At 52.8% G+C, this 24,558-nt stretch overlaps 1 protein-coding gene across 1 annotated transcript in view; it reads right to left on the reverse strand.

The window, feature by feature from the left end:
- Positions 1-24,558, reverse strand: part of MAD1L1 (mitotic arrest deficient 1 like 1) — a 359,183-nt gene that overhangs the window by 153,195 nt on the left and 181,430 nt on the right. The window contains exon 11 of the mRNA XM_080704077.1: positions 10,267-10,407. Coding sequence (XP_080560203.1) covers positions 10,267-10,407 — 141 coding nt within the window. The remainder of the gene's footprint in view (positions 1-10,266; positions 10,408-24,558) is intronic.

Below are 24,558 nucleotides of genomic sequence, written 5' to 3' on the forward strand. Positions count from 1 at the left end.
GCTTTCTTACTGATCCTACCATTCACTCATTTGTTCATTTACTGGTGATGGGGATTGAACCCAGGGATATTCTACCTCTGAGCTACACCCCCAGCCCTTTAAAATTTTTATTTTGAAATAAGGTCTCATTAAGTTTCTGTGGCTGGTTTTGAACTTGCAACACTCTTGTCTCAGCCTCCCAGATACTGGGATTATAGGTGTGTGCTACCATACCAAGTTTAGAGCAACTCCTACGTGGCCAAAGGCCTCACTAAATTGCCAACGTGGCCAAAGGCCTCACTAAATTGCCAAGACTGGCCTCCTATCTCCGCCTCCCAAGTATTGGGATTCCAGGCATACACCACCATGCCTGGCCTGATCCTACTTTAGGAAAAAATTATTTTATATACTAATATTAATATATTTATAATTAATAATTATATTTTATATTTTATTATTTCCATATTTTCTATTTTATTAACATTTATAAATATTACTAAAGCCGATAAGTCGAGCCCTGTAGACTCCGAACCCAAGGAATAGTTAGTAGCCAGTGGATGGGATTTGAGCCCAGCTCTGCTCTGACCCTGGGGTGCTACCCAGCCTGCCATTCTCCAAGTCAAGTGAGGCAGGGCCAGAGCCCCACCGTCTGCACCCTTCCATGCTGCCCGCAGAGGATGCCACCAGGCACTGGCACCCCTGCCTCCTGATCGGTCTAGAGCACACACGGAACACCTACAAAAGAGTACGAAAAAGTAAACGTGACAGAAAAGTGGGCAAGGGCGCAGACAGACATCTTCCAGAAAAGGAAATGTACGCGGCCTGCAAACACACAGAAAGGTAATTAACATGGGTAGTAATTAGAAAAATGCAAATCAGGACCAACAAGGGACTATCCCTTTGCGACCATTTGGTTGGCAAAAATTGAGAACTCTGGCAATAAAACAAGGAGAGGAAAGGATGTAAATCAGTGGAGTCCTGTCTGTGTTAACAGTGGGAATGAAAACTATTTTGGAAGATGGTAGTTCTTTCAAGGTTAACAGCCGTATAATCTATACTCAGGATCCCACCCCTGAGTACTCAGCCACCTTTTTTTTTTCCTTGAACCCAAGGGCATCCTACCACTAAGCAATATCTCTAGCCCCTTTATTCATATATATATATACACAAATATATATGAATGTTAACATATTTATATATAAGCATATAATATATAATATATGGATATCTGTCAATATTAAACATGTATTTAATATATTCATATATATTAAAATATTTATTTATTGGTACTGGACACTGGGTCAAGGGGTATTAAACCTCCAAACTATACTTCCAACCCTTTAAAAAATTTTTTTTTATTTATACTTTGGTACTAGGGATTGAATCCAGGGGAATTCTACCTCCAAGCTATACCCCAGGCCTTTTTTTTTTTTTTTTTTTGAAACAGGTCTCCCTAAGTTGCTGGAGCTAACCTCGAACCTGTGATCCTCCTGTCTCACCCCTATGTGCCACTGTGCCTGGCTCAACCCTAGGTACATATTCAAAGGAAGGTGAAACACGCTCTGGCTGCCCTGGCTCTGCCCACTGGCCTCTAAAGGACAGTGAGCAGCAGCTGCCTTATGACCGTGGGGACCGCATCTGAAAGATGAACAGGGCACCGCTGGGACTCCACGGGCACCTGATCAAACATCAGCATCGGCAGATGCCAGAAAGCTTCCCCAAAGGGGCCATGTTTCATCATTTCTACCAACTCCACACAGAGCTGTGCCTTGAAAGGACAGTCAAGCAGAATCAAGCCCTCCTGTATGCACTGTTCACTCCCTAGCGCCCGGCATGGATCAGCTGTGCAACCCTGGAGAGTCTCCTGAGCACCTGGCCTGGGTGAGACGAGGAGTCTGTCAGGGGGAAGGAGACCTGGGTCTATTGTGGCCCTGCCTATGACCTTCACTGGGACCCTCTCAGTCCTGGGTCTGAGATCCGCACACCTGGACAGCGAATCCCTTCTGCGGACTAGTCCCAGGCTTCGTTCACTAGAGACTGGAGCAATGGGCCCAACAGCCCAGTGGAGTCTATGTTCTTATAGCCGAGAGGCAACTCCCAGCAGTCACTGGGTCCCTCCCAGAGGGACAGACAGGGCAAGGCCTCTCCTGCTGCCCAAGCAGTGTGCCCCTAGCAACGGCTAGGCCTGTGAAGTGGCGGGACAGCAGAGTTAACAGCCTGGGTCTCACCATACTGCCCCAGAGCTGAGGCCAGGGCGGCAAGGCCAGCAGTTGGTGGCAGAAGGGCCCAGGGCCCAGTCACTGCCTGGATCTCCTGGTGGCACAGGTGGCACTGTGTCCTGCTGATTTTGCAGTGACTTCAGGAGACAGAGCCAGCCAGGCAGCCCATCTGCTTCTGCCCTCCCACAGAGCCAGGCTGCCTTCTAAGCAGAAAGCTGCTGCCACGGTGTCTCAGCCCGCCAGCTGCCCCTCGTGTGCCCACAGCTGGCCCACACACCTGAGCCAGTGGCCTGGTGCAGGCGGTCACGCGTCAGGTCCATTCTGTTCATGTTGTACAAGCTCCGGGCTCTGCCGAAGATATCACTGCCATGAAGAAAGCAAGACCTAGCCAGGCATGGTGGCACACACCTGTGATCCCAATACTTGGGAGACTGAGATAGGAGGATCCCAAGTTCAAAGCCAGCCCTAGCAACTTCATGAGACTCTCAGCAATGTAGCAAAACCCTGGTTCCAAATAAAAAATAAATAGGGCTGGGAATTAAGCTCAGAGGTGGGGGGGGAGGGGAGAATGAAAGGAAGGGAGGCAGGGAGGAAAAAAGAAAGAAAATAAGACCTAACCTCAAGGCTGCCCTGGAGGAGAGGAGGACAGGGCCAGAGACGAGGTTGCCGGAACCCTCAGAGCTGGCTCACAGACTGGGGAGCAGGGCGACAGTCTCTAATTAGTTTCTACAGGGGTAGTCAAGCAGAGTCTCTGGGGCAACGTGATTGGGTGGTTAGGACAGCACCCCTGCAGAAACAGGCACGGCCAGCCGGGCCCAGAGGCTGTGTGTGCTCGGACACGAGCCCTGGACACACACACAGTTTGCAACCGTAGACGCTGCACGGAGACCTCCGCAGAGCTATTTTTATCCTGAAGTGCGAAGTAGCTGTCTGATGATCTAGCACCCCTGCCAGCTGCAGCAGGCCCAGGACGCGACAGGAGGACGTGCAGGTGGGCTCGAGCCAGGAAAGGACGCCACAGAGCCCCAAAAGGCGCTGGCAGCAGCTTCTGCCCAACTGCGGATGGCTCGGCTGGGCGGACCCTGAGAGCAGAGTGCGAGCGCCATGTGGCGGCTGCAGCCCACCCAGGCAGGCCCAAGGTCACTGTTGACACAGAAGAGGAGGAGACACAAGCCCCAGGACCACTGACCTCCCTAGTCCAACTTACACGGGCTTATGACTATGTGCGTCAAAAAGGAGGAGAAGAGTCAGTCATAGTGGTGCACGCCTATGATCCCAGTACTTGGGAGGCTGAGACAGGAGCATCACAAGTTTGAGGCCAGCCCTAGCAACTTAGTGAGACTCTCGGAAACTTAGCAAGACCATGTTTTTAGGGCTGGGGTTGTAGGTGGAGGTAGAACACCCCCTGGGTTCAATCTTCAGTATGAGAGAGACAGACAGACAGACAGACAGACAGACACAAGGAAGGGAGGGAGGGAATTGTTACTGGGAATTGAACCTGGGGGCATTCTACTTCTAAGCTAGAGTCTAAAACTTATTTTTCTTAATTTTAAAATAGTTTTACTAATTTGCTGAGACTGGCTTCGAACTATCATACCCCTGACTCAGCCTCCCAAGTGCTGGGATTACAGGTGCCAGCCATCATCACGTCTGGCTAACACCTGACAATTTCTGTAATTTTGATGACCTCCTTCTCAGAGCATTATTTTTTCTCATTCTTTTTCTTTTTATTTCTTTTATTTTATTTATTTTCTCTCATATCTCTTTTAGCTTTTGTACTGAGAACTGAAGCCAGGAGCATTCTGCCTCTGCGCCATACCCAGTCCTTTATCAATTTATTTTTATTCTGAAACAGTCTCTCTAAAGCTGTTGAGGATTTTGCTAAGTTGCTGAGGCTGGACTCCAGCCAACCTCCTTTCTCTGCCTCCCTAGCACCTGATTCCCAGGGCATTATTTACTCCATCTCTAAGACAGACATACAGTCCCTGCCTCTCGGGGTGTTGTGAGAGTCGACAAGAACCTAACACGACTAGTCACAACAGTGTCCAGCAGCCCTGGTGTCCTCGCCAAGAGGTGGCGTGGGGGGCCGCCCTCCGCCTGTGGAGCAGGACCTGCGACCTGCACGCAGACCTCCCACGCTCCGTGCGGTTCCCCTCCTGAGCAGAGAGAGCCTCTGTCCCCGGGCTCTGGTGTCTTCTACCTCACACTGCCCGGAAGGTCATACGTGTGGCCCAGCATGGAGGCCGCTCTCGGCCGGAGGCCCCTGCTACGTTCTGAGTTGTTTCAAGGTCTCCCGTCACGCTTCTGTGTGCTCTGCACGGTGCCGTCTCCCAAGTTCTCCACGTAGCAGAACAGGGAATAAACAGGACAAAGGAGAAAGGAGAGCACTTGGCTGGGTCAGCGGCGTCACGGGGAGGGAGGCGGGCAGGACAGGAGAGGTCTATTTTTCCTAAGCTGGAAGTCAGAAATGACTCCAGCCCCACTGCAATCTGAAATTGGGATTTTCCACATATCATCACGCAGCCAGTGGCACTATAATCTGTTTTAATTAAATAAACTGGAAACACAGATCGGGCCGATGTATGGAATGAAGGTGCCAAAAGCTTGTATTTATAGTTCCGTCGACAGAGGATTCATGACATCTGCTACTAGCTTCTGCAGCCGCTTTATTAAATGGAATAAATAAAATCCGTGCAAAATGGCACAAACTCATCAGAGACGGGCTGCTGGGATTCTCCCAACTCGACGCTCTAGTTTGTTTTGCTGAAATGTTTTTGCCCACGTTAGAGCTGACGGAGGAAGCTAAATGGGTGGGAAGAGACGGGCTGAGAGAGGAGGGGACGCCAACTCCCCGCAGTGGTCTGTCTGCCTGTGGCCGCCCAGGCCTGGAGCCGGCACCTGCCCTGTGCCTGCCAGGCCTCCCCAAGGAGCAAGGCCTGCTGCCCCTGGGTGAGAGGAAACGGGAGCTTGGGGTTGAGGGGTGGGGTGGGGAGAGGGACAGAGAAAAGCAATCAGACATGAGGAGAGAACAGAAAGAAAGAAAGAAAGAAAGAAGGGAGAAAGACTGCAAACAGAAGAAATGAAGTGGGAGAGGTGAGAGAGGCAGTGAGCGCTGGGGGAGAGCAGCTCTGCACCCATGAGGACACCCCGGATCCCGCCCGTAAGCAGCATCCTTCACCCACTTCTTTGAAGCCCTCCTCCTGGACCACAATACTGTGGAGTGGGGGCACAGGACCTGTTCCTTGACAGCAGATCCCCACATGCACATCAGCCACACTATGGCGGTGTGTGTGTGTGTGTGTGTGTGTGTGTGTGTGTGTGTGTGTGTGTTACTGACGATGGAACTATAGAACCCAGGAGCATTCTACCTCTCGGCTATACCTCCAGCCCTTTTTATTTATTACCCTGAAATAGTCTCCTTAAGTTTCTGTGTGCTGGCTCCAACCTGCAATCCTCGTCTTAGCCTCCCAAGTACAAGGGTGCGCCACCAAGCCTGGCTCCTCCGGCTCCCACGTACTGTGGGAGCCCCTTGCAAACCGCCTGCGCCTTGAAAGGCACTGGCACCTCAGCCACAGTGGCATTCGTCCATCCGGGAGGCTCAGGGCCCTTCAAAGCATGAGTTCCATGAAGTCACTTGACTTTTTTTTTTAACCATGGGTCAATATAGGAGCCTCAACTAATAATCTCCTGACACGCAACTTAGAGCAGCTTTTGCTTTTTTTTTTGTTTTTTGTTGTTGTTGTTTGTTTGTTTGTTTGTTTTGTTACCAGAGATTGAACTCAGGGACATTCTAGCTCTGAGCTATACTCTCAGTCTAGTTTTTTTTTTATTGCTATTCTTTATTTTGAAACTGGATCTTGCTAAATTGCTAAGAGTCTTGCTGAGTTACTGAGGCTGGCCTCAATTCTGCAATCCACCTGTCTCAGCCTTCCAATCTCAGAAGATTACAGGTATGATGGTACACCATGCCTGGCTCAGAGCAGCTTTTAAAGCTCTTCAGGTGTGGGTGGTTTCCAGAGCTTGTGATATAGGAAACGCTACTATTTAATAAATAACTGAAATAACCCACTCACTAAACCCACCCAAAAGCGGCAGCCCTGCACCAATGGCCATCAGCGAACTGTGGGGTGAAGTGCGCTGAGCCTTCTCAGGACTGCACGGTCCCACTGCTACCCAGCAGCACACTCTGAGAAGCCACCCAAGCGGCGTGCACGCCCTGCCCTCTGGGCTGTCTCTGAAGGCTGAGCGGCGGGTAGGAGAGAGGGCACCTAAGAGCTCCTTCCTCTGTGGGCTCTATGCTTCCAAAGTTGCCTAGGCAACCATACCTGAAGCCAAGCTCAGAAGGGGCCCTGCAGGTCGGGCCCAGGCCTCCATGGAATGCAGTCTCTGCCCGGAGAGGGTGCAGGCCGGCAGCTCGGGAGTGGATGTACCTCGGGCACTTTCCTGTCTTCCTAATGTCTACGTCATATTTCCTCGTAGAAATGTCCCACCCCTGTAATCCCAGAACTTGGGAGTCAGAGACAGGAGATCACAGGTTGGAGGCCAGCCTCAGCAACTTAGTGAGGCCCTAGTTCAAAATAAAAAATAAAAAAGGCTGGTAGTAAAATGTACTTGGGTTCAATTCCCAGGAGACAGACAGTCTCAGTCTCAGTCTCTGTCTCTCTCTCTCTCTCTCAAAAGTCCTACCTTCCACAAACTATAGGAAAACAGCTGGCCACCTATGTGTTGCTCTGCACGTGGTGTTTCTCTGGTGGTGCCCGATGCTGAAAGAAGAGACCCCCCCAGTCCCCACAGCACTCATGCTGCCTCACCCCTAGCCTGCTCCTAGCAGCTGATCAGCCCTCTTGGAGGATGAGGCCATCACCAGAAAGTGAGCAAATGCAGAGCCCAGGAAGTTCAGATATCTACAGAGTCCTGACACCTCACCTGGTCAGTGCTAAGTCAGCAGGAACTGCCCTGCTGAGGGGTGGCAGCCACCAAGTAACTGGTAGGTGCCTCTCAGGAGCCATGCTGGGCCAGGCAGGGGCCTAACTGGGAGCTCCTCTAGCCTGGCCCACCTCCCATGAGATGCAGCCCAGATGGCTCCTTCCACCAGACTCCCCAGGAACAGCTCCTCCCTCTGCAAGCACAGGGTCTGGCACCTGACTCAGCACCACTGCACAGGCCGGGTCAGAGGGTGATGGACCCAGGGGATCAGGAAGAGAGAGAACAGGGGGTGGGGGAAGGGCAGCCTTCTCTCCTGCACAGGCTTCCAGATGGGACAGGGAAGGAGACAGGGGTCCACTGGACGAGCAAGAGAAAGCAAGGCCAAGAAGAAACCCACTCTCCACTCTCTGGAGGCTCTTCCCCAGCCCTGGGCCTTCAAACCTGTCCACCCCACCCCAAGCCACAGGCCTCTCTGCTGCCACCTAGTGGAGTAAGGAGGCGCACAGATTCCCACCCAGCATGGATAAAGACACCGGACGGGACCACTGCTTCTCTATTCCCACGGGCTAGGGTGCTGCCACCCTGGGCTCTACTCCCGTCCCCAGGGAGCAGCACGGCCAGGGAGGAAAGTTTCCACTAGGGAAACCTGTGCTCCACTAGGAGGAACCCTGAGGAAGACCAAGTGCCCAGCCAGAACAAGTGGCCACTCCAAACTGCAAGGAGCCGGAGGCACTATTACTGGCTCCAGGCACAGGAGGGCCTGGCCAGGAGGGCTGGGAGGTGCGCAGAGCCACTGTCCACCAGGGGCATCATCTGCTGGTCTCCATTCCAACACAACCGTGGGCCTGGTGCAGCCTGGGTCCAGAGGAGGGAGGCCTCTGGGGGGCCCATGGGGCCTAAGCACAGGAGGGATGGCCAGATCAGGGACCCAGGCTCCACAGCCCCGCCTGTCCCAGAATGCCCACTGGGCCCCTCAATGCCAGCAGGTATGGCTGGTGCTGGTACCAGCGGATCGGACTCTAGCTGGGCCTCCGAGCCCCATACCCACCAGTCTGCTCGTGGCTCTAGGAGCCAGGCAAGAAGTAGGGCAACCTGCCCTTGCTCGTCCCATGATACAAAGGGAGGAGGAAAGTCCCCCACTGCCCCCCAGGAGCAGGGCAGTGGCTGAGGCCCACCACACTGCCCCAGTGAGGCGCAAGGCAAGCGTTATCTGGTCGCCCCGGTCACGCGACATGGAACACCAGAACATACGGCGCTGGCTGTGCCCAAATGCTGGGCTCGTAATGACCTGCGTCGAGCGCATATGGCCAGCACAGACGGGGATCTCTCAATGTGAAAAATGGCAGGGACGACGGAAGGTGTCAGGGGGCGCTCCCCGCAAATCTTCATTAATGTTTCATATGGCGCCAAATGTGTTGTAATAAGATGGCTATTAACGCAATCGGATTCACGATGATTTCGCTCCGTGCGGCCAGAGATAACCTTTCAGAGGAGGATGGTGGATCTGTAAGCAGCAGTAGCGTCAGCGGACCTCAGACTGAAGTGTCAGCACAGGGCCCAAGGACCTCCCTCACCAAGGGTGCCAGTGAGCACTGTCCCCCAGGTGGGGACACAGCGCGGAGCCCCAGGGGGCCTTGGCGTAAGCACGAGGCTGAAAGGATGCTAGGACATCCTGGGTCACAGCCTCCCTTGGCAGAGCTGGCCATTCTCACCCAGGTCAATTCCAGACCCAAGCCTCTACAGCCCGTGCCCACTTCACCGCAGGGTGACCTGAACCTTCTTAGGTATGGCTCAGGAGAAGCTTCCTCTTCTCCCTGGGCTCACCAGCCCCCAGGACAACCTGTGCCTGTAGCTCCTGGCCCCTACCCCACAGGAGCCTCCTCCGCCTCATGGCACCTCCCAACATCAGCCAGTGGGTGTTTATTAGTAAACGTCAGTTCCAAAGGGTGTGGAGCCCTGCCGGACGCTCACTGGAATGAGCCTGGGCCAGGGAGAGCCCGCTACGCTTCCTGGGGAGTAACCGTGGTCACAGGGTAGGTGCCTCTGCCCTGCTAGGCCCTGGCCATCTGTCCTGTGGGACGTCACAGGTGATCAGATACTAGGTGAATGAGGAGTCAGGGGCCTGCACGTGTGATGGGCTATGGTACCTGTCTTCATCTCCAGCACACTGTGGGTACAGGCCCAGTGTGATGACTGCGAGCACCAAGGTCTCAGGGCTGGTGGGCTGCAGGCCAACAGGCAGCGGGGCCATGCAGAGCATGTGCCGTGGCCTGCGGACCTCCAGCATCAGCCCTACAGCTCAGGGACCTGGGCACGGCCCTGGACCCCTCTGGGCCTCCGCTTCGGCCTCAGGAAAACCAGAATAACAACAGCACCTGCTTCTAGGGATAGAAGCAAAGGGCCGGTGCAGAGCAGAGCAGGTGCCGGCAGGGTCAGCCACTGTGGCATCAACCATGACGCCCCACCCCATGTCCACGGGACAGGGACCACGCCACACCCGAAGGACTGTGCTGTCCCTACCAAGAACTGCAGTGAACCCCTTCTCTTCTCCCTGGGAAGACACATTTCTCACTCTGGCTGTTTTCCTGGGGAGCCCTGTCCTGCTGGAGGGAGTGGGATGTAGGCCCCTGCCAGGGTCCTATCACACATGGCCACACACTGAGCCTGGAGCCCACAGTGCCAGAGGAGCCGGCTACATGCTCTAAGACACACTTCCCTCATTCACAGTTCACCAGAGGAGGGCTCGGGGACATCACACAGGGCACGTGAGGTGACATGGTGTCCGCGGCAAGAAAAACAGACACTATGGCTGAGGCTGCCCTCTACCTGGACCCTGCAGCTCCCCCAAGAAAGGGACACAGGCGAGGAGAACCTGCCCGGCCAGGGTCACCGCACGCAGGGTGTCGGGCCTGAGTCCTCTCCGTGCGCCAGGCCACCTATGAGGCACCTGGAGACAGCACTATTCAGGGGAGGCCATGCCTCCTGCCGGCCTGCGCCACCTGCCTGGGCGAGGCTGTGTGGGTCCCTCTGACTGCCCGATGCCATCACCCATGCAAAGTGACCAGCCCTGGCCATCCGGATCCTCCCGCGATCCCGGTCCGGGGAGGACGGCCATTGCCCACCGCCCGCAGAGCGCACTCACCTCCATCTCTGCGCTGTGGGCGTGCACCTTTTGCACCATGTCCTCCGCCTCCCGCAGCCGACGAGTCAGCTGAGGCGAGTACTCGGCCTGCGTCAGCTCGCTGTCGTAGGACCCCAGGATGGCGCGCATGCCGTCCCGCTCCTGTGGGCAGAGGACGCTGGTCAGGGACCGAGGTGCAGGGGGTTGTGATGGGCTCAGAGGAACAAGGAGACAGGAACCTGGGGGGCTCCCTCAGGGACACCTCAGAGACTTCAAGGACACAGACCCACCTCCAAAGAGCCCACCCCAGAGAGCCGCCGGACCCAAGAACCCACCCTGGTCTCGGTGCTCACTCAGCCTGTGCTGGGTTAAATAACCCCTTGCCATGACGTCTGACCAGACCTCTGACCGTCATACGTGGAGCAAGGACAGGAGCCGGCAGTCTGGTGGGGGACAGGGCAGTGGCCCATCTGAGCAGGGTCACCGCAGACCCACTGGGACTGGAAGCAGCGTGCTCTGTCCAGCTGGCCCCAAGCTTCTGAGTGAAAGGCCGGGGCGCCCCCTAAAAGCACTGTGGTCCCAGCGAGTGCCTCATCACAGACGCCTGAGGTCGCCAGGGTATCACCGTACCACCAGCCACACCCAGCACCCTGCCTCCTGTTGGCATAAAATGGGAGTCTGTGAAGCAGCAGCCCAGGTGTTCTGAGTGACAGGCTGACCGCAGGCAGGAGGAATTCTCAGAGCTGTAACAAAGATTACTGCTCATTTATTCCCTGCTAGAAATGCTAATAAAGGTTGACAGTATCAGCCAGGAAGTCAGGGCCCTGGGAGATGTGGGTGGTGCCTTCCCCGGTCACGGTCACGATTGGGGCAGATCCCTCCATCAGATGCCGGACTGAAGGCAAAGCCTTGCCCTAAGCCAGCAGGGAGGCCTGTGGAGACAGAATATGCCCCTGGGTCCAGAGTGAGCTGCCACAGAGGGCCAAGAAGGGCAGCGACCTTGCTGGGGAAGCCTGGTCCTCCCTTATGGATGCCTGCTGCTTGGGGGCTGGCTACCTAGCTCTCCTCCTCTCTTTAGAGCACAGGGCTGTTCAGTCCTTCTGGTCCCAGACACTGCACCTCCGTGGAAGAGCTCACCCCCAAAGTCCCAGGCCCAGGCTGAGGATTCCTCCACCTGGTCGGCCTCTCCCCAGCCTGGTGGGTTATACAACTATAGACAACAAAGCCCTCCTTCAGAAGCCCAGGAGTGTCCGAGTGCAGATTCTCCACCTCCTGTGCATGCAAAAACCTGAGCTCTTGCACGACGTGTGTCCAGATCCTGCAGGTTGGGCGTGCCTGATTCTAAGTGGGACCGCAGACATTCTGCTGGTGTGCTCCGGGGCCTTCGCCCCACTTCTGGAAGCAGCTTTAAGGATTCTGGAACCCAGGGCAAAAGGGACGGCTTCTCTAAGCCCCCAGCTCAAACACCAGCTCTGCCTGGAGGCTGGCTACCTAGTTGTCTTGAGTCTTAGCTCCTTTCTTAGTAAAAAAGGGTCATTAAGGATGCTGTGCAGATCAATACTGTCATGGAGAAAGTGTCCAGCGAGATACCCTGTAAACAACTGCTGCTCACAAAGTGACAGGAGAGTGTGAGAGTGTGTGTGTGTGTGTGTGTGTGTGTGTGTGTGTGTGTGTGTCTGTGCGCACACACGTGATACTGGAGATTGAACCCAGAAGCATTCTACCTAAGACACACGCCTAGCCCTTTATATTTTTTGTTTGTTTGTTTTGAAACAGGGTCTCACTAGGTTGCTGAGGGTCTCAATAAGTGCCAGTCTCAAACTTGCCTCAATCCCATTGTTTCAGCCTCCAAAGTACTAGGATTACAGGCATGCTCCCAGCCAGAATTGTGATAATGTTGGTAATACTAGCCAGTTATGGAGCCAGGAAGCAGGTTCTATGTACTCACTGGTATATTCTATTCCCAACACACACACATCCTGCGGAAGGAGAAGGAGGAAAGGTCTGACCAGCCCTGCACAACCTCAGTGTCCCCGGTGCAGGCAGACCCTGCAGCTCATCTGGGCGGGTCCTGCTGGCCAGGGATACTGAGGTTGTGCAGGGCTGGTCAGACCTTTCCTCCCTCTCCTTCCCCCGGCTCAAAGGATTTATCTGTGGCTCCGATGGCCACCTGCTCAGTCAGACCACCTGGGGAGCAAAAGAAGGGTCCAGACCATCCGTGCCAAGGCCCCCTTCCTCTTGGTATTCTCTTAGCTTGTGCTGCGCGGGCTGAAGGCCTGCCATGTCCCCCAGGAGAAACCAACCAGCAGGTCAGGGGCTCCCAGCACCAGACGTCTCCCACCCTGCTCTCCTTGGCCCTTGCCTTGTGGGGGAGCCCAGCAGTGCCAGGACACAAAAAACCCTGCCTTCTTCCTGGGTGGATGGAGCCCCCGGAGCCTCGGGCTGCTTTGTCTGGCCTCTCCTCCCTCACAAGCAAGAGACGTGGTTGTCACCCCGGCGTGGTCTCTGTAATTAGTCGACGACAAAAAATTCAATAAGTGAGAAATTAAAGTTACAAATCCAACTGGAACTGGTCACATATCTGGGGAAAATTTGTTTCCCTGGGAAGGTTTATGGAGTGTCATAATTTTATTGAAATCCTATATCTTCCCATTGACTTTTATCGTCTCAAGCTGGTTACCCGAGTTATCATTACCAGGGTGTCGAGGCCGCGCGGGGGCCGGGGCGGGGGATCTCCTATTATAAACAAGCTGCAATTGTCTCCTTTATTGACCAATAAATCTCCAAACTGCTGCCCTACACGATGGTTCTCTTCTATTACGTCTCCGGGCAAGCAATGGCTGGCAATGGCAAGTTTGTTGCTTGTACCTTTTCGAGAAATTGTTTTGTCATTAGCAGAAGAGCAGGCGCTGTGCTGGTGTGATTTGGTAACGACTTTTTAATGACTGATTCCACTTGTGGTAAAGTTCGCTTCATTTCCACTCGAGCAAATGCAGGCGATTCATCGCTGCACAAACAGGCACCCGGGCTGTGCCCACGGAAGGCTTCAAGACTGCGTGAGAGGTACCAAACAAAGTGATGTTTTCCACTGGGTGCTTCTCCAGGTACAGAACAGTCCTGCTTGTGAGCAATGGAGTTCGCGCATCATGGAATTAACGGCAATGAGAAGATAACAGAGACCGCTCGCCCACAAAGTCAGCTGAGGAGCTGGGGCCTCTGGACCCACCTGAGCCCAGCAGAGGGGGCGTGAAGGGCACCCCCATGCCTGTGGTGAGTGCTCAGCGGCTCGGCTTATCCCTGGGTCCACTGTGACGAAGAAACAAAGGGAGAGCCAGGCTGAGGCAGGAGGAGCTCAGGTTTGAAGCCAGCCTTATTAGCAACAACCTAGCAGACCCCGTTTCAAAACAAAAATATAAAAAATGGCTGAGGGTGTAGCTTGCAGGCAGACTGCTTCTGGGTATGTTCCTCAGCACTAGACAATCAATCAATGGAGGGACGAATGAGGCTGGGAGTATACCTCAGAGTGTCTCTGGGTTAAATTCCAGTACCAAAAATACCAAAACAAACAAACAACAACAACAAAAACAAACAAACAAACACACACTGGAGGAAACTGAGAGTGCAGAGCAGAGTGCACAGTGGGGGAAAGAGCCGATCATAAAACGGGGAAGAATTCCAAAACCAAGTCCAGGTGTGTGTGGGGGGGGTCCCCAAAGGGGAAACTGAGGCACAGGCCACAGAATCACCAGTCCCCAGGCATCCAAACCCACGGCCTGAGCCCGGTGCCTGGGCCTCTCGACAATCCCTCCTCCCACAGCAACAGGCTGGCCCTGCGGAACCTGCCCTGGAGCAGCAAGGCCAGCAGAGGCCACAGGTGTCCATCACTGGACAGACAGCAGCAAACAGGGGGCACAGGCATCGGGCAGGCGCTGCGAGCCCTGGGAGGCGGGGAACTGGGGCTCAGGCAGTGGCGTGGGAGAGCCGAGAAGAACCCAGAGGCCAGCGCCGCTCTCACGCCAAGGAGTATGAACCAGTGTGGCGGCGCATGCCTGTAATCACAGTATTTGATAAGCTGGGGCAAGAGGATCGCAGATTAAAATAAAAAATTAAATAGGGCTGGGAGTAATAGTTTGGAGGTTGACTGCCCCTGGGTTCAATCTCCAATAGTTTAAAAACACACACACCTAGAAAACAGTGGGATAAAAGTCAGATGGGTGGAGGGGTACAAAGCAGAGTCTGAGCCCAGCACCACTCATTCCTGCCCATGAGATCCAATCTCTCCTCACAACTCTGCCTTAACACCGCCTCCTTCATGGCCCCTCAGGCCCAGTTCCACTGAGGAACTAAATCTTTATTTATTTAATTAATTAATTAATTTATTTATTTATTTTTAGTGGTACAGGAATTGAACCCAAGAGTGTAGCTCAGAGGTATACTTTTTTATTTTGAGGCACGGTTTCAAATTGTTGATGCTGGCTGCTACACTCAGAGATATACTTTTTTATTTTGAGGCACGGTTTCAAATTGTTGATGCTGGCCTCAATCCTGTGATCCTCTTGTCTCAGCCTCCCAAGTACTGGGTTTACAGCCACGTACCACCATGTCCAACTAAGGAATCTTAAACGGCTAAGAGGCAGCTCAGGAAGCCTGTCCCGGACAGCAAAGATCCTGCGGGCCCCATGCCACACCCCACGGTGCTGAGTTCTGGGAAGTTTCTCCTGTGGGAAATGACAGGCCCCTCCTCACTGTAGCAAGCACCTGGCCTCGACCTGCGACCCTGCGGCATGCCCTGCTGCCTGCTTCCCCGCACCCCTACCCAGAGCCTGCACCCACTCACCCGTGGCCCTCGCCTCCCCACCTCAAACAATTCTGGGCTCATGGGGGCCTGACCAAGGACCAGAGGGAGGATTCTCCTCCTAGATTGTGGGGCTGCTACCAAGGCATGGAAGAAAGACTTCTGTCTGCTCCAGGCCTCCCTGCAGGCAAAGGAAAGGGCTCAGGGCTTAGGGCTCTGGGCCAAGAGGCAACGCTGCTGGAGAAAGAAAAAGTCCCAGGCAGGTGACAGAATAGAGACAGAACACAGGGAAGGTGGCAGCTTCTCTGCAGAGAGCACATGTCACAAGTGCATGAATGTCTGTCGCGTATGTGCCGGTGTGTGCGGTACGTCTTCGCCACTCCAGGCCCTGGGTGTTCTACTACCCAAAGGTGGCTGGTATGTTATAGGAGCCCACATGGGCCCACCTTACTGCTGCCCCAGAGCCCACCCGGCATGGCACCAGGGTGCAGTCTCCCAGAAGAACCCTGCAACCACCAGGCGCCCTGGGAGCCCAGTCCAGTCTCTTCCATGGCTAACCAGCCCGCTGGGTTCTGCGAAGCCAGGAGAGGTGCGGAGAAGGACGCACAGGCCTCCCTCCGGCAGGGGCCCAAGCCAGGCCTGCAGCACTAGAGTGACACTAGGTGGGGACAGGTGACCACAGCAGGGGCATGGAGAAAAAGTGCCAGAGGACACAGCCTGGTGACAAAGAGAACCTTTGTGTCAGAGTAACACAGACAACGGCCACCTGCCAGTCTGCAGGGGGGCTTTTTAAGGGAGAGGGGATACTCAGATTTGAATCCTGGGGCATTCTACTTCTGAGACATAACTCAGAAGGTCTTATTATTTTTTTTATTTTGAAACAAGGTCTCCCTGGATTGCTGAGGCTGGCTTTAACCTGAGATCCTCCTGTCTCAGCTTCCCAAGTATTAGATTACAGATACCTGTCACCACACCCAGCTTCCAAAAAGGCTCTTTGATTCTGAGTTCTTGAGGACAAGTCTCATAATACACTGAGAGTCCCTTAGGAAAAGAAAGACACTGGCCCCGGCCATGCAGCAGCAGAGGACGGCCAGGGAAGGCCTCGTGCAGCCGCGCCTGATGAGCCAGCCGGAGGGCTGCTGTCTGGGGACAGGGCAAGCGTCCTACCTTGGCCAGGACCAGGCAGAGCAGAAGAGTAGAGAAGCCATAGCCCTCAGCCTGGGAGATTAGCCTCAAGGAACGCACCCACGCAGCAACGCGGGGAATACAAGGAGGCCGGCCACGTCTCCAGTCCCCACGGGAACAGAGGTGTTGGCACGGGGTAGACCACCGCTCTGCGGCCTGCTGTCCATACAGTGACATGTGGTGTGTGGGCCAGCTCTCACAGCACAGAGGCACAGTGGGACCAAATTTTGGCTGGATGTTAACTTGCTGTGTGACCTTGGAGAAAACAATCGGCCTCTCTGGGCCTGCTATTCGACTGTGAACTGGAAGAGGTGATGCGCCTGGTCTTCCTGAAGCTCACCCACAGCCCCACGTGTGAGGCTCCAGCACAGAGCAGCACTCACTGGGTGCACGGTCAGTGCTGGTTACGGTGGCTGTCACTTCTGTCCTCACAGCCCTCCCTACAGCTTTTTTTTTTTTTCTACGCTAAACTTCCTGGAAGACAGTATCAAGCTCCCCTAAGACAGGGCACGTGAGATAGGCCCACTTCATGATTGCTTAAATAGAAAGACAGGCCAAGATCACAAGCTGCCATCCAGTCCCGGGTCCCTTCCAATCTCCAGGAGGCAGGGGACACCCCAGAGACAGCTGGGCGGGGCAGTCCCGGCAGGCAGGGCGCCCGGCCCCTCTGGGAGAGCAGGACGGCCCTTCCCTCTCTCTCTCTCGCTTTCACTGCTCCCGCCTCTGCTGCAGGCCTGCCGGTCTGACTCACCCGCGGCAGCCCACTCTTTCCCATGCTGCTGAAAGGCCTCTGCGGCGGCCGCAGGATGCTGAGCGCTCTCTGCGGGATCTCCTCCAGTTCTTCCGCCGCCCCCTCGCTCTCACCTGCTCCGCTACCTCCATTCAACTCTTAGTCACTCCACAAGCTTTTCAGAAGAAGAGGAGATTATGATCGCCAACAGCTGTTCCGGGCACCTCCCATCACACGGAGTCCCACTGGCTGAAGGGACCCAAGGGGAAGCTTGAGCCGGACTCTCTGCGGGGTGCCAAGCCCTCAGTCCCCAGCTGTGGAGACTGGTCCACAGGGTCTGCGGCAGTAGGACGGGCAGCAGCATCCAGAGCCGGCCCAGAAAACAGAGTGCAGTGGGGCAAGACACCCCACAGGAGCCTCCCCAAACGAGGAGGAGCACAGTCCTCTTGAGGGCCACGGAGAGCAAGGACCCACAGACTGGCACGGCGATGGTAAGCCACAGAGGACTGGTGCTAGGGACAGCGCTGAAATCTGAGGATGCCGCCAAACAGCTGTGCGGCCTGGGGCAGGTGTCCTGGCCTCTCTGGACTCACCCTTTCTGTGCAGATGTGGCATGCCCTCACAAGGCAAGGCAGGACTACCGAGTGTACATAGAGCCATGCCTGCAGCCGCAGGCTCAGGAAGGGCTGTCCCAGATAGAGAGGGACAGGGGACCCCCCCAGCCCTCAACAAGCGACTTTCCTTTTTGACAACTGACCATGTGTGTGGGGGACAGGGGGGTACTGGGTTTTGAACCCAGGGCATTCTACCTCTGAGCTACAACCCCAGCCCTATTTTTTTTTTTAACTTTTTAGTATGAATCAGAGTCTCACTACGTTGTGGAGAACCTCACTAAGTAGCTGAGGCTGGCTGCAAACCTGTGATCCTCCTGTCTCAGCCTTCCAAGTACTGAGATTACAAGCGTGCGCCACCACGCCCGGCTGACTTCTTATGATTACATTTCTCTAGGGCAAACTCAATGCTATTCACATCAGGATGGCTTTAATGCCACAAATCCCTTCCACGGTCCTTGCTCGACCGTCTGCACCGAGGCATGCACAGAGCCCCGAGAAAGGACCTTGGGTGCTTCATAAAACTCTTGGGAAGAGTCTGTCTAGACACCACAGAGGGGCAAGAGCCCCGCCAGCACCCTGGGCGAAGGAGGAGCCGCCTGGCTGAGGCCTTGAAGTGTGGGGAGTCACAGAGCAGACGAAGGAACATGCTCACGGGCTGGCAGACCTGGCCCCTGAAACCCTGAGACCCACTGGCTGCACAGGAAAGAGTCACCTGGAACTGTTCCCATGACCAGGTGGGGTCCCGACACTGACCGCTCTGCGAGGCCAGGAAGGTGCAAACACAAGGACAGGAGGCCACTGAGCCTGCGCCAGGGCCACACCTCACACACCCCTAATGCGCACCTGGCCCCTCAGCACCACAGCCAGGCCCCTCCCTGCGCCTGTCAGCCGAGTCGAACTGCAAGTTGCGGTTAACTTGGCCAAGGCTGCTCACAGCGGCGCGTGGGGCAGCCACAGGGCAGGGGGGGAGCCACGCCCACAGGCGGGCAGACTCCGCCCCAACCAGGCATGGGCAGAGCACGAGACCCGCTGGCTCTGTAGGAAGAGCCAGGTCCCGGCCGTGCCTTCTGCGGGCCCGAGGCTGCAGATGGCAGGGGAAGGTTTCCGGCAAGGCAACCAGTTCCGTTAAAGATAAGCAAAGGCCAGGTACCCTGGTGCACACCTATAATCCCAGTATCTGGGAAGCTGAGACAGGAAGGTCACTGACTCAAGGCCAGCCTCAGGAACTCTGTGAGAGCCTATTTCAAAACAAAAAGGGCTGGGGGTGGAGACACCATGGTTCAATCCCTAATACCCCCCAAATACAACACACACACACACACACACACACGCACACACACACACAGAGCATTTTAGGAAGATATAATACCTTGAACTGTTCCACTACGGAATAAAGACATGGAAAGAAAAAAAAAATACAGTGTGTCGGGGCAGAAGCAAAAACTCCTATAAATTCAAAAGGAAGCAAAAAATAAAAAGGGACAAGTAAAAAAAAAATTGGACAACACATCTGGGTGTGGTAGTGCACAGTTCTAGCTTAGTACCTGGGGGTCTGAGATAGAACCACAGGTCCGAGGCTGACCTCTGAATCTTAGTGAGGCCCTCAGCAACCTAGTGAGACCCTGTTTCATAAGGAAGAAAAAGAAAACAGGGCCAGGGGTATTGCTCAGAAGTAGAACGTCCCCGCATTCAAGCCTCCGGTACCACAAAAAGGCGGGTGGGGAGAACAGCATACACTATTAAACAAGATGAATTAAAATAAACCAGAGAAAAGATGCGAACGGACTAGACATTGTGATTAAACAACAAGAATGCTCATGCTGTATAAGGAAAATGATGATCAGCTGTAGACTATTTACGGGAAACAGAACCACAGAGAAATTCAGAGAATACGTTAAAAAAAAGGAACCAAAGAAAGCGGGAGCTGTGTCCCTCTTTACCAAAACACAATGTAATGCAAAAGCCTCCGCAGACAGAGGCTCAGAATGCAACCACCAAGGGCTCGATTTGCCAGAGCTATCTGGGAGGATTAAACTTGTAAGACTGAAATGCCAGCTGGGTATGGTGAGGCACACCTGTAATCCTAGTACTTGGGAGGCCGAGACAGGAGGATCACAGGCTTGAGGCCAGCCTTATCAACAGAGAGACCCTGTTTCAAAATAAAAAAAGGAGTGTAGCTTGGAGGTAGAACAACCCTGAGTTCAATCCCCAGTACTGGGGGTGAAAAAAAAAAAAGCAGCAGCCAGCCTGAAATATTAAAAAAAAAAAACACAGTATCTCTAATAGCCATTGATATAATGAGCAAATGAAGAGGAGTAAGAAGTAAAAACTCTGAGAAGTACTGTTAAAAAATCTGACCAAGCCGGGAGTGCACACTTGTAGTTCCAGTACTTGGGAGGCTAAAACAGGAGGATTGCATGTTCAAGGCCAGCCTCGGCAAGCTGTGAGGCTCTCGTCAACCTAGTGAGACCCTGCTTCAGAATAAAAATAAAATAGGGCTGGGGGGTGTAGCTCAGACGTAGCACATCCCTTGCTTTAATCCCAATACCAAAAAAATAAAACAAAAAATAATAAAGTTAAAAGGCCTAGAGGTGTAGCTCAGAGGTAAAAGGCCGCAGCTTCAATCCCCAAAACAGCAAATACCCCAGAAAAAAAAAATTAATTCACCTGGTTCTTTGTATTCTCTTTAAACATAGCTACAAGAAAATGTAAAATCAAGCCAGGTCGGGCATAGTGGTACACGCCTATAATCCTAATACTTGGGAGGCTAAATCAGGAGGATCATAGGTTCAAGGCCAGCCTCAGCAACTTAGTGATACCCTCAGCAAGTTAATGGGACCACTTCAAAAAATAAAATAAAAAAGCGTTAGGGATATAATTGGGAGGTATAGAGCCCCAGGTTCAATCCCCAGTATCCCCCTAAATATAATCTGCTCTAAAAGGTATTTAGACAGCCACCCGAGTGGCATACTGTTTTGAAAGCACAAAGAACATTTATAAAACTTAGCAAATGCTGTGACATAAGACATGTCATAACAAACTTCAAAGGAAAATCATACAGAACTAATTCTTAAATAAAAAAACGACTAGGCTGGTGTTACGATTTGGATCTGAAATATCCCCCAACGGCTCTTGTGTTGAAAGCCAGGCAGGGTGGTGCACAGCTGTACTCTCAGCACGTGGAAGGCAGAGGCGGGAGGATCGCGGGTTTGAGGCCAGCCTCAGCAACTTTGTGAGGCCCTATTTCAGCATCAAAAGAGCGGGGTGTGGCTCGGAAGTAAATGCCTGGGTTCCAGGCCCAGAGCCACACACGTGAAAGCTCTCGCGTGGACAGCGCGGCCCCCGCGGCAGGGTTCAGAGGCGCTGTTTCCGGGCAGCGCTGGGATCGGAGGCTCCGGCCTCGGCAGCGGGCCTGCGTGGAGGAAGGAGACCCGGGCACGGGCCCTGGACCGGCTGTCTTCTCCCGGGGCCTCTCCCCCGCCTCCCGCTTCCCGGTGTGATGAGCTGAGCACCGTTCCTCCGCCGAGGCCTTCCGCCAGGATCCTCCGCCTTAGCTTAGGCCCGGGACAACGGGGTCGGCGGCCATGGAACAGGACCTCTGAAACCTCGACCCAGATGAACCTCGCCTCCCCTGGGCTGTTCTCGGGGACTTCGGTCACGGTGACAGAAAGCTGACAAATCCAGTGGATTTGTGAAGTTTAAGACACTTCGAGTAACAGCAGGTAGAATAAAACATATGGTAGTGTGATAACGACAATGTCCACTAAAACTACGGTGTCCTTCATGGAGATCCCTTGACCTTTTCTGCATTTTGTACAACAAATAGGCAAGTTTTGTGTGTGTGTGTGTGTGTGTGTGTGTGTGTGTGTGTGTATGTGTGTGTGTTTGTGTTGTTGGGGATGGAGCCCAGAGGCTTTCTACCTCCGGGCTATACTCCCAGACCTTTTTTATATTTTATTTGGAAACAGGGTCTCACTAAGTTGCTGAGAGCCTCACTAAGCAGCTGAGGCTGGCTTCGAACCTGCGCAATCCTCCTGTCTCAGCCTCCCAAGCGCGGGGATTACAAGCGTGCGCCACCACGCCCGGCTCGAGTTTTTTTTTTTTTTTTTAATTAAAAAAAATGGTCATGGTCTATACTGCATACATCTAAACACATGCTGTGCACACATATCCATGTTATACATGTGCTACATGGCCCTACACAAAGGTACCTACGCTTCCCAACAAACACGTACCCCTCGACAGACACACTCCCTTGCACACATAAACATATTCTATATCTGAGCTACACCCCGGTGCTATTTCATTTTTTATTTTGAAATAGGGTTTTGCTAAGTTGTTGAGGCTGGCCTCAAACCTGCAATCCTCTTGTCTCAGCCTCCAAGTATGAGGATTAAAGGCTTATGTCACCACACCTGGCTGCTGCGTTTGGTTAAACCGAACATTTCTAGATTTAGTTGCTTTCCTCTCTTACACATCTTTTCTTAAAAACTTCAAATGAGGGTGTATTCATTTCGAGTCACCCCCCCATGCCATTTTGGCATGGGGCTGTATTTCTATTTTCTGTATTTCAATCTTTTAATAAGCTTCTTTAAATCTTCACACACACAAAAAAAAACTTCAAAGATATCTGGGCATGGTGGTGCACGCTTGTAATCCCTGCACTTGGGAGGCTGAGACAGGAGGATCACACGGGTTCAAAGCCAGCCTCAGCTACTGAGTGAGGCTCTCAGCAACTTAGTGAGACCCTGTTTCCAAATAAATATAAAATAGGTCTGGGAGTATAGCCCAGAGGTAGAAGGCCCCTGGGTTTCACCCCCAGGACCACAAAAATAAAAAATGAAATTTCAAAAGATTACCCAAGAGTATGGCCACACAATGTGCAGGACCAATGTATGGTAGTGTGAACAGCTAGCTCCACAGCCCTTTACACATTTTTAAAGTTAATTATCCTGCTACTTTCAGCTCTTAGTTGTTTTTTTTTGGGGGGGGGTTGGGTGGTACTGGGGTTCTTGGAAGCCCTTCTGCCTCTGGGCTACACTCCCAGACCTATTTTTTATTTATTTATTTTTTTAATTTGGAAACAGGGTCTCTTAAACCAGCGCAGCTGGCTTTGAAGCTGTGCAATCCTCCAGTCTCCGCCTCCCAAGCGTGGGGAATGGGATTACAAGCGTGCGCCACCACGCCCGGCTAGCTCTTAGGTTTTTGTTTTCTTCTCCTTTTTGGGGGGAGGGGGTACTGGGATTGAAACCAGGGACATTCTACCTCTGAGCTACATTCCCCAGCCCTATTTTTATTCTTTATTTTGAAACAGGGTCTCACTGAGTTGCAGAGGGCCTCGCTAAGTAGCTAAACCTGTGATCCTCCTGTCTCCGCCTCCCAAATACTGGAATTACAAGCATGCACTACCATGCCCTGCTGCAGCTCTTATCTAATTACACATCAACTAACAAATTTCCTCATAAGTGCTTTATTCTTTCATCCTAATAGTTGTGCATAGATGTGTGTTTAATGAAACCTTATCTCAAAACAAGGCAAAGGACTGGAGACACAGCTCAGCTGTAGAGTGCATCTCTGTTCAATGGACAGTAACACAGAGACGGAGTTTTTAGAGAAAATGGACTAGCTTAGAAAAACTAAAGAAAAATCTCAAGTCTAAAAACTAATCCAAGAAATGAACCCTCAAGTTTAAAAATCCCCTCAACAAGAAAACGCTAGACCCAGAGGCCTTCGTGGCACATTCCACTAAATCCTTTAGGAAGAAAGAGCGCCGATCATACACAGAGCGTTACAAAGCGGTTCCCAGCTCTAAGAAAAACCTCAGTGCCAAAACGCAAGGAGGATGCGACGGGAGAGAAACGAGCGGCCCGCTCTCCAACAGCCACAGACACACAATCCTCCGAGTTCACCGACAAACCTTGTCCAACATGACATTCAAAGCAAGACTCGCAGGCCAGGTTTGCTTATTCCTGGAATTAAGTTTCACATAATATTTGAAAATCACCTAATTTAATTGGCATTAACAAATAAAGAAGAAAAACCACATGATCATCTCCAGAAAAGCATGAGATTGAAATTCATTATCTATTCACAACTGAAAACAATAAAACCAGAACCCTCCCCCACCCCAAAATAAAATAAAATAAAATAAATCCCTCTGAGCAAATGAAGCAGGTAGCACTTGTTTGAGTCGGTAGATTCCCTCAGGTGGGCGCCCGATCTCTAGCTGTGAGGTGTTGACAGCTCGTCTGCCGAGGCCGGGAAGGAAGGAAACGTCTCCCTTCAACATGTCTGTCCCGAGCGAGGGAATACAGCAAGAAAAGACAGGCAGGGTAGAAAAACTGAGAATCCAAGGGATCCTAATAGATGAAAACTGTGAGCAAAAATAATCCAATATAACCTACAAATGAATTATTAAAACAAGTTAGCTTAGTAATATTGAGGGACCAAGGCCAATATCAAAGTTCAATTATATTTCTACCTGACAGCGCAAATGGCTAGAAATGAAATTTTGGAAAAGATGACATCTCTAATATGAAGAAAAACCCTAACAGATGGCTACACGGAACATTTGATGGAACATTATTGAGAGAAAATAAAGACCACTCACACGTGGCATACGGTATGTCCGTGAACTAGAAGATCAATACTGCGGCGACGTCACTGAATGCATACGTTCCCAATAAAACCCCAGCAGGAGCCGGGCGTGGTGGCGCACGCTTGTAATCCCAGCACTTGGGAGTCTGAGACAGGAGGATCGCGGTTCGTAGCCAGCCTCAGCTACTTAGTGAGGCCTTCTGCGACTCAGTGAGACCCTGTTTCCAAATAAAGAATAAAAAATAGGGCTGGGAGTGTCACTCAGAGGTAGAATGCCCCTGGGTTCCAAACCCAGTACTGCAAAAACAAACAAACCAACAAACAAACAAAAACAGCAGGCTGGGCCATGAGCTGTGTATAAAAGAAAGACCCTCGACAGCAATGGCAACCCT

Source organism: Muscardinus avellanarius (genome assembly GCF_963383645.1).
Source record: "Muscardinus avellanarius genome assembly, chromosome: 10".
Taxonomy (NCBI): Eukaryota; Metazoa; Chordata; class Mammalia; order Rodentia; family Gliridae; genus Muscardinus; species Muscardinus avellanarius.